General features: G+C 39.7%; 1 protein-coding gene across 1 annotated transcript in view; it reads left to right on the top strand.

The window, feature by feature from the left end:
* Positions 1-273: 273 nt before the first annotated feature.
* Positions 274-10,006, top strand: part of SLC30A9 (solute carrier family 30 member 9) — an 85,754-nt gene continuing 76,021 nt past the window's right edge. The window contains exon 1 of the mRNA XM_042984618.1: positions 274-471. Coding sequence (XP_042840552.1) covers positions 360-471 — 112 coding nt within the window. The 5' untranslated portion in view covers positions 274-359. The remainder of the gene's footprint in view (positions 472-10,006) is intronic.

The following is a 10,006-nucleotide window of genomic DNA, read 5'->3' as shown; positions in this document are numbered from 1 at the left end:
TTTTCCTAGCTGTTAGGATGCAAACCACTCAGGCGATGACTTCCAACTAACGCGAAAAGGTACAGACGCAGAAAAAGTGAAGAGGACACCAAAACCCAGCAGCATCCCCGCCCTGCGCACGCCGTGGCGTCACGGTCTGCAGAGGCAAGGCCTCTTGATTCGTGCTCCGAGACTACGTCACTTCCGCTGCCTGCGCGCTCTGCGGCGCTAAATGTTGTTACTATTTCCGGGTCATCCAGGCCGCCTGTGGCGGCGCAGGCGTGAGTATTAGCAGGTGTCCGGTCTATGGAGTCAGTTGTTGCCGGCGGCGTCGCGGAGGCAGGAGGTTGTGTCCGCATAGGGGCCTTTGCCCCGCCAGGATGTTACCGGGCTTGGCCGCCGCCGCTGCGGCCCACAGATGTAGCTGGTCCTCCCTGTGCCGGCTCCGTCTGCGCTGCAGGGCGGCGGCCCACGGCTCCAGCGAGCGCCAGGGTGAGTGTACCGGCCCGGCCGCTGACTCCGCGGCAGGTGACCTGGAGGACCAGGCCGGTCTCGGCGCTTCGCCTCGGGCAGTTCGCCCGCTTGCCCTTCCCCAACCCCCCTAACCTTCCTTCCGGGTCTCCGCCTTTGCAGTTCGGCCCGCCCAGCCCGCGGGGTTTCTGCAGAGGTCTCCCAGAGTCTGGTTTCGCCTCTGGCCCTAAAACGACCCCCGCGGAAACTTGCGGGTAGCTCTCGGGCCTGGTCGCATGCATGAAGCCAACCACTTTGTACCAAATGAAACGCCACGTTTGCATCGCAGTGTCCCCGGTGACAATCTCTTTCCTTTTGGACAGTGAGAAATTGCTGACTCCCCAGAGTGCCTGGGTGTTTCGAGCTCACCAGTTACCTTTCTTTGAGCGCTTTTGGCCGAGCAGGTTTTCTTGCCCTGCCCCTTTTCCCATATCTCCAACTTTTGTCTTAAATTTCCCGAAAGTAGGGAGGATTGTGGGGGGGAGTACTTATTATTTACGAATCATTCTTGAGTATGAGCGTATGACCGTGCCACAGTCATTGAATGTACCCAGTTTGGGACTGAAAAGCAAGAGAACTCTTCGGTTCCGTTGAACAATCTTATTGGTGAAAACGTGTGTTCTGGAACTGTCACTCAGAAAAATGTGGTTGACGCGAATTTTTATCCCTCTCCTTCAGCATTCTTTTCTGACTCAAATTTAAGTTGTCCCACAGTTTCCAAGATAGCAAGGAACTTTTCAGTTTTAGTAAGGCTTGTGTCTGTTTTTGCCATGGCTTGACATGCTGTAGCTTGATTCTCCAGAACTGATAGGAGCGAAGAGGGAAAAACAGAACCGTATCCACCCCTAGTCTAACTCCTCAGATTCTTGAGTATGCAGAGTATTTACAGAAACATTTCCCAAAAGTTCATGTTTGAAAAACTTTGTAGCATGTTTGTGACCTCAGAGTAGAAGTTAGAACTTGTAGTCACGTCATTCAAGTTGATAAGTAATATAAATTAAAGTAATGCCTAAGCTGTGCAGATAAAATTGGAATACATCAGTGTCTTTTATTTGCAATGAATGTATAAACTGCCTCTTAACATTTCAGAGGAGTTAATTTTAACGCCACTGTTCTTGGGGCTTTTTGGTGGTGATAGAAAAGTTGAGTTTTTCTATATATTGGCAATATAGAAAATTGTTCCCAATGAACAATTGTTCATTGTTCCCTAATGAACAAAATGAATCATCTGATTATACCATACTCCAAAATCCCCAAGTAAACCTTCTAGCAGACTTGATTCTTATTGCCAAGCAATTTTGGCATTTTACACTTAAATTAGGTATATTGGCTGTTGAATTTAGTGTAAACTGCCCTTTAAGTGTTAGTTGAAAGGATTTGAAATAGTGTAATTTGTACTCCCTAGTCTCTGTAACTGTCATCGTGTCTAAAATTATGTACTCTTTGTCTCATCCATCTGTGAACCACAGATAATAATACCTATTTCATCAGTCAGAATGACTTTGCAAAGTTCTTTGGAATGTTTATCACCAGGAAATTGAAATGTGTTTTCACACTTAAAAAAACATGTAGTAGGTTTTAAAAATAGCCTTCTTTGTGAAAATTTAGTTCCACAAATACCGAAACAATTTTTAAAAGGACAACAGTTACGGTAAAATTTTAAAAAGCATTTAGAAAAAGGGTACTATTTAAGTTGGATGCATGTAAGAAGAAAAGGATATTTGAAGAACTTCTGGGGAAAAATTCCAAAAACATATTTTTCTTTGTCAAGAAAAAGTTTGTGCTTCTAAATTCCTGTGTGGTGGAGGAAAAACTTACCAAGAATAAGGAGAGAAGGAAGCCTTAAGGGAAACATTTGCCTTATTTGCATACTTAGAAATGAGAAATGCCTGTACACTGAAAGCTCAGTTTCAAGGGGATAAGGAAAACAACATTGTAGAGCAGCACTGTCCAAAAGAAAGATAATTGAGCCATGTATGTAATCTTGAGTTGTCTGATGGCCAAATGTGAAACAGTAAAAAACAGATAGTGTTAATTTTAATATATTTTAGTTCTTGGGTTTTTTTTTAAATATTTATTTTTGAGAGAGAACATGCGCTAGTGGGGGAAGGGCAGAGAGGGGAACAGGATCTGAAGTGGCCTCTGATAATAGAGAACCCGATGCGGGGCTCAAACCACAAACTACGAGATCATGACTTGAGCTGAAGTCGGACGCTTAGCCAGCTGAGCTACTCAGGTGCCCCAATTTTAATATATTTTATCCAGTATTTTCAAAATATTTCAATATGCAATCAAGATAAAAATTAAGATATTGTACATTGTTTTTTGTACTAAATCTTTGAAGTCCAGTGTCCATTTTATGTTTAGCACATCTTAATTCAGAATAGCCACATTTCAGGTGCTCAATGGACAGTGACTACTGTATTGAACAGTGTAGTTATAAAGTTAGTATCCCTAATTTATAAAGAATTTTTACAAACCAGTGTATCTTGCAGTAAAAAAATGGGCAAAATAAATAAATGAAGAGTTCATTAAAGGAGTTCAAGTGGCCAATAAAAATCTACCATACGTGCCAGTAGGCATGGAAATATTAGTTTAAGGATTTGCTACTCATTGCCTTAGCATATTGGCTAAGTTTTCCATAATGATGCTTCATACGGAGGGTACAGGAAAGCAGGAACTTTCTTACTATTCATTGGGACATACAGTTGAACAGTGTTTTGGAGGTCAGTTATTCTTTATATAAAAAGAATACAAAGGGGTCACCTGGGTGGCTCAGTTGTTTAAGCATCCGAAAGGTCTTAGGTCATGATCTCATGGTTCGTGAGTTCTAGCTCCACATCAGGCTCTCTAGTGTCAGCACAGAGTCCACTTCAGATCCTCTGTCTCCCTCTCTCTCTGCCTTTCCCCTGCTCATGCTCTCTCTCAAAAATAAACACTAAAAAAGAAAGAAAAAAAAAGAACTAGGGGCACCTGTGTGGCTCAGTCCAGTAAGTGTCCAACTTCAGCCTCGGTCATGATCTCGCACTTCCTGAGTTCGAGCCCCTCGTTGGGCTCTGTGCTGACAGCTTGGAGCCTGGAGCCTGCTTCAGATTCTGTGTCTCCCTCTCTGCCCCTCCCCTGCTCACGCTCTGTCTCTCTCAAAAATAAATGAACATTAAAGGACAAAAAGAATTTTAGAGGTGCTTGGGTGGCTCAGTTGGTTGAGGTCATGATCTTAGGCTTCGTGAGATCCAGCCCCATGTCTTGGGATTCTCTCTCTCCCTCTCTCTGCCCCTCTGCTTGTGCTGTCTCTCAAAATAAACATTAAAAAAAAAAAAAAAAAAAAAACTTTAAAAGTTTATACTTTCTGACCCAATGATTCTATTTAAAATAATTTACTTTAAAGAAATAAGCAGAGAGGTATTACAATGTGTGCACATGTTCATTATTCATTATAATAAATTGATAACATTTTTAGTTATGGAGAGTTGGAAACTGAAATATATTATGACAAATAGAATAGAATAGACAAATAGAATCTCAAGCAGGCCCTGTGCTCTTCACTGGGCTCCATATGGGGCTTCATCTCACGAACCATGAGATCGTGGCCTGAGCTGAAATCAAGAGTTGAACGCTCAACCAGCTGAACCACCTGGGCACCCCGAACATAATCCTTTTAAAGAATAAACATGTGACTTAGTTTCTGTAGTTAATATTTCCTTTTTTAAAAAAGTTCCTCTGACTTTGCATGGGGCACTTATTTTATTTTTTCATATATTTATGCCTCACCTCATTTGACAAAAATTTGAGATGGGAGGATGCTCCTTTAAGTACTGCATATCAAATTAACAGATACGTGCTTTTGCTTAAATCTGAGGTTTAACAGAAGTGTAGTTTTAAATAAGAAACTAAATTTTTGTATTTTATTCCTGTCTCTAATCTGGTAGTATTTATTACCCTAAGGAAAATAGAGTGGAAGTTTCCACTTTTGTTGTGCCTCCTCCCCCCACCCCACTTTGGATAAGTTATAGGAACATTGCCAGCTATAAAAGACCATTTTGGCAGGCTGACAGCATAGTTCTATATAGTTCAAATTTATGATAGGATGTGTTAACTGAAAGATGATGCTAACCATACTGTGTGCCTCATAGGTTTTTGTGAGTTGAGGTTCAGTTCAGCAAAGGGTGCCAGGCATTGTAGTTAGTGCTGAACAAGACAGACCTTCATTGGGCAGACACTAAGAATGAGAAAACATGTCTAAGTGCTGCAAAAGATGATGGGCTAAAAAGTAGCTAGCAGAGGCCATTTCATTTAGATCTGCTAAGGAGGTGGTGACTGAGTCATGGCATGAAAAATGAAAATGAACTAGCCACATGAAGATCTAGGGTGAAGAGCAGTCCAGGTAGAGCAAATAGGAACCCTAAAGACCATATAGTAGCATTCAGGAGCAGAGAAGAAAACTGCTGTGGCTCGGGGAAGTGGGGATAGAGTATGAAATGAAGTTTGAGAAGCATCGGTGCCTTTTAGGCTTTTAGGTTTTAAAAAAGGGCAATATTTACAAAATATCAGTCAGACTACTGTGTGGAGAATGGATTGAAAAGGGGAGAGTGAATAAGGACATCATTTGGGAACTATGATAGTTATCTAGGCAGGCAAGGCTGTGGCTAGGCCATGGTGGTTAGCAGTGGAGATGGAGAGAAATAGATGACTTTGAGGTATGTTTTGGAATATAAATTAGAAAATATGATGATGCAGGGAAAGCATTTAAGACAATGGCGCTTGGTAAACCCTAAATATATTAGATACTGTTGTTTTTACTTTTCTAAGCATATATTAACAAGAATTAAGGGCAGTAGAGATGTATACCAATAGGCAGTGTAGGAAGTTGCCAGCATCTCATATTTACTTAAAAAAACAATATTCTTCCCTGTTGCTTACTGTGTTCTGGAGAGAAATCACATCCGTTATCATTCTCTAGGCTGAGCTACCTGATCTGGGTCACACTTTTGCTTGCCAGATGATTAGTCACAAAAGGTTTTCCTGTGTTTCTGGCTAGCTGAAAGCGTAAGAGCAAACTAGATAGTGTCAGTATTAGTAGTAATAATATTAGAAGTAATTTGGCAACGAATGTATTTCTTAGTTTTTTAAATTTTTGGCATTTTTTGGGAAAATACAGAAAATTATAACTTATGAAGTAAAAACTATACATAATCTAGATATTTCACCAGTCACATTTTTTTTTTTTTTTTTTAAGTAGGCTCTACACTCAGTGTGGGGCTTGAACTCAAAACCACAAGATCAAGGGTCACATGCTTTACTGACTGAGCCAGTCAGGTGCCCCCACAAGTCACTTTTGTTGTTGTTGTTGTTGTTCAAGTTTTTATTTATATTGTAGTTAGTTAACATGTAGTGTAATACTGGTTTTAGGAGTAGAATTTAGTGATCCATCACTTACATATGACATCCAGTGCTCATGACAACAAGTGCCCTCTTTAATATCCGTCACCCATCTAGCCCATCCCCTCACCCACTTTCCCTCCAGCAACCTTCACTTCGTTCTCTATCGTTAAGAGTCTCGTGTCATTTGCCTTTCTTTTTTTTCTCCTTCCCCTATGTTCATCTGTTTTGTTTCTTAAATTCCACATGTGAGTGAAATCATGTGGTATTTGTCTTTCTCTGATTAACTTGTTTTCCTTGGCATAATATACCATAGCTCCATCCACATCGTTGCAAATGGTAAGATTTCATTCTTTTTGATGGCTTAGTAATATTCCATTGTATATGTATATACCACATCTTCCTTATCCACTCATCAGTTGGTGGACATTTGGGCTCTTTGCATAATTTGGCTATTGCTGATAATGCTGCTATAAACCCTGTGGTGCACATGTCCCTTCAAATGAGTATTTTTGTATCCTTTGGGTAAATTCCTAATAGTGCAATTGCTGGGTTGTAGGATAGTTCTATTTTAACTTTTTGAGGAGTCTCCACACTGCTTTCCAGAGTCACTGCATGAGTTTGCATTCCCATCAACAGTATAAGAGGGTCCCCTTTTTCCACATCCTTGCCAACATCTGTTGTTTCCTGTGTTGTTAATCATAGCTATTCCGGCAGGTGTAAGGTGATATCTCATTATAGTTTTGATTTGTATTTCCCTGATGATGAGTAATGTTGAGCATCTTTTCATGTGTCTATTAACCATCTGTATGTCTTTGGAAGAATTTCTATTCATGTCTTCTGCTCATTTCTTCACTGGATTATTTGTTTTTTGGGTGTTAAGTTTGGTAAGTTCTTTATAGATTTTGGATACTAACCCTTTATCCAATATGTCATTTGCAAATATCTTCTCCCATTCCATAGTTTGCCTTTTAGTTTTATTGATTGTGTCCTTCAGTGTGCAGAAGCTTTTTATCTTGATGAAGTTCCAAAAGTTCATTTTTGCTTTTATTTCCCTTGCCTCCAGACATGTGTCTAGTAAAAAGTTGCTCCGACCAGTGTTAGAGAGGTTGCCTGTTTTCTCCCATGGCATTTTGATGTTTTCCTGTCATCCACTTTGAATTTATTTTTGTGTGTGGTGTAAGAAAGTGGTCCAGTTTCATTCTTCTGTCTGTCGCTGTCCAGTTTTCCCAACACCATTTGAAAAGACTTTTTTCCATTGGAAATTCATTCTTTTCTGCATTGTCGAAGATGAGTTGATCATACAGTTATGGGTCCATATCTGGGTTTTCTATTCCATTTCATTGATGTACGTGTCTGCTTTTGTGCCAGTGCCATAGTGTCTTGATGACTACAACTTTGTGATATAGCTTGAATTCTGGAATGGTGATACTTCCTGCCTTGCTTTTCTTTTTCAGTATTGCTTTGGCTTATTTGGGGTCTTTTTTGGTTCCATATAAATTTTTGGGTTTTTTGTTCTAGCTCTTTGAAAAATACTGGTGGCATTTTGATAGGAATAGCATTAGATGTGTAGATTGCTTTGGGTAATATAGACATTTTAACAATATTTGTTCTTCCAATCCATGAACATGGAATGTTTTTCCATATCTTTGTGTCCTCTCCAATTTCTTTCATAAGTGTTCTGTAGTTTTCAGAGTATAGATCTTTTACCTCTTTGGTTAGGGTGATTCCTAGGTTATCTTACGGTTTTTGGTGTAACTGTAAATGGGATTGATTCCTTGAGTTCTTTTTCTGCTGCTTCATTATTGGTGTAAAGAAATGCAACGGATTTCCGTACATTGATTTTGTATCCTGTGACTTTGCTGAATTTGAGTATCAGTTCTAGCAATTTTTTGGTGGAGTCTTTTGGGTTTTCTACATAGAATATCATATCATCTGTGAATTGTGAACATTTGACTTCTTCCTTGCTGATTTGGATGCCTTTTATTTCTTTTTCTTGTCTGATTGCTGAGGCTAGGACTTCTAGTACTGTATTATGTTAAATAACGGTGAGAGTGGACATCCCTGTCTTGTTCCTGACTGTAGAGGAAAAGCTCTCAGGTTTTCTCCATTGAGGATGATATTAGCTGTGGGTCTTTCAGATATCGCCTTTGTGATTTTCAGGTATGGTCTCTCTATCACTACTTTGTTAAGGGTTTTTACCAAAAATTGATGCTGCATTTTGTCAAATGCCTTTTCTGCATCTGTGGAGAGTCTCATATGGTTCTTATCCTTTTTTTTATTAATGTGCTGTATCACATCGATTTGTGAATATTGAACCACGCTTGCAGGCCAGGAATGTATCCCATTTGATTGTGATGATTGTGGAGAATAATTCTTTTAATGGGCTGTTGGATTTGATTTGCTAGTAGCTTTTTTAGAATTTTGGATCCATGTTCATCAGGGACATTGGCCTGTAATTCTCCTTTATAGTAGTTTGATTTTGGAATCAAGGTATTGCTGGCTTCATAGAATGAGTTTGGAAGTTTTGCTGCTACTGCTATTTTTGGACCAGTTTGAGAAGAATAGGTATTAACTCTTCTTTAAATATTAGGTAGGATTCCTGGGGCACCTGGGTGGTTCAGTTGGTTAAGTGTCCAGTTTCGACTCAGGTCATGATCTCGTGGTTCGTGAGTTCACGCCACGCATTGGGCTCTGTGCTGGCACCTTAAGAGCCTGGAGCTTGTTCCAGATTCTATGTCTCCCTCACTCTCTCTGCCCCTCCCCTGCTCATGCTCTGTCTCTCTCTCTCTCTCTCTCTCTCTCTTTCTCTCTCTCAAAAATAAATAAACATTAAAAAAAAAATGTTTGCTAGGATTCCCCAAGGATGCCATCTGACCCTTGACTTTTGTTTGTTGAAAGATTTTTAATTACTGATTCAGTTTCTTTGTTGGTTATGAGTCTGTTCAGACTTTCAGTTTTGGCCGTTTATATGTTTCTAGGAATTTATCCATTTCTTCCCCATTGCCCAATTTGTTGGCATATAATTTTTCATAATATTCTCTTTTTAAAAATTAATTTTCATTTAAATTTAAAGTATTCCACATACAGTGTAGTATATTGGTTTCAAGATTGGAACCCAGTGATTCATCACTTCCATATAACACCGTATGCTCATCCCAGTAAGTGCCCTCCTTTAATGACCATCATCCATTCAGCCCATTCCCCCACCCACCTCCCCCCCTTCAGTGACCCTCAGTTTGTTTCTGTATTGAAAAGTCTCTTATGGTTTGCCTCCCTCTCTTTTTATCCTTCCCATCTCCTGTGTTTATCATTTTGTTTCTTAAATTCCACATATGAATGAAATCATGACATTTTTTTCTCTGACTTATTTTGCTTAGCAATGCTCCCTAGTTCCATCCATGTTGTTGCAAATGGCAAGATTTCATTCTTTTTGATCACCAAGTAATATTCCATTCATCTTTTTTCCCCATTCATCAGTTGATGGACATTTGGACTCTTTCCATAATTTGGCTATTGTTGCTATGCTGCTATTAACATTGAGGTGTGTGTGCCCTTCAAATCAACATTTTTATATCCTTTGGATAAATACCTAGTAGTGCAATTGCTGGGTCATAGGGTAGGTCTATTTTTAATTTTTTCAGGGTAGTTCTATTTTTAATTTTTTCAGACAAAAATAAAAGGCATACAAATTTGGCAAGGAAGAAGTCAAGCTTTCACTTTGCATAGATGACATGATACTCTACATGGAAAACCCAAATGATCCACCAAAAAACTGCTAGAACTGATCTGTGAATTTAGCAGAGTCACAGGATATAAAATCAGCATACAGAAATCAGTTGCATTTTTTTAATTAAAAGCTTTTAATTAAAATTTTTTAACGTATAATCATTTTTGATAGAGACAGAGTGTGAGTGGGACAGGGGCAGAGAGAAAGAATCTCTGCAGAATCTGAAGCAGGCTCCAGGCTCTGGGCTGTCAGCACAGGGCCTGACATGGTGCCTGAACCAATGGACTGTGAGATCATGACCCGAGCCAAAGTCAGACGCTCAACCAACTGAGCCACCCAGGCACCCCTCAGTTGAATTTCTATACACCAATAATGAAGCAGTAGAAGGAGAAATCAGGGAATTGTTCC

The sequence above is a fragment of the Panthera tigris genome, chromosome B1 (genome assembly GCF_018350195.1).
Source record: "Panthera tigris isolate Pti1 chromosome B1, P.tigris_Pti1_mat1.1, whole genome shotgun sequence".
Classification (NCBI taxonomy): domain Eukaryota; kingdom Metazoa; phylum Chordata; class Mammalia; order Carnivora; family Felidae; genus Panthera; species Panthera tigris.
Note: the sequence above shows the minus strand (reverse complement) of the source record. Positions and strands in the feature narration are given on the sequence as shown.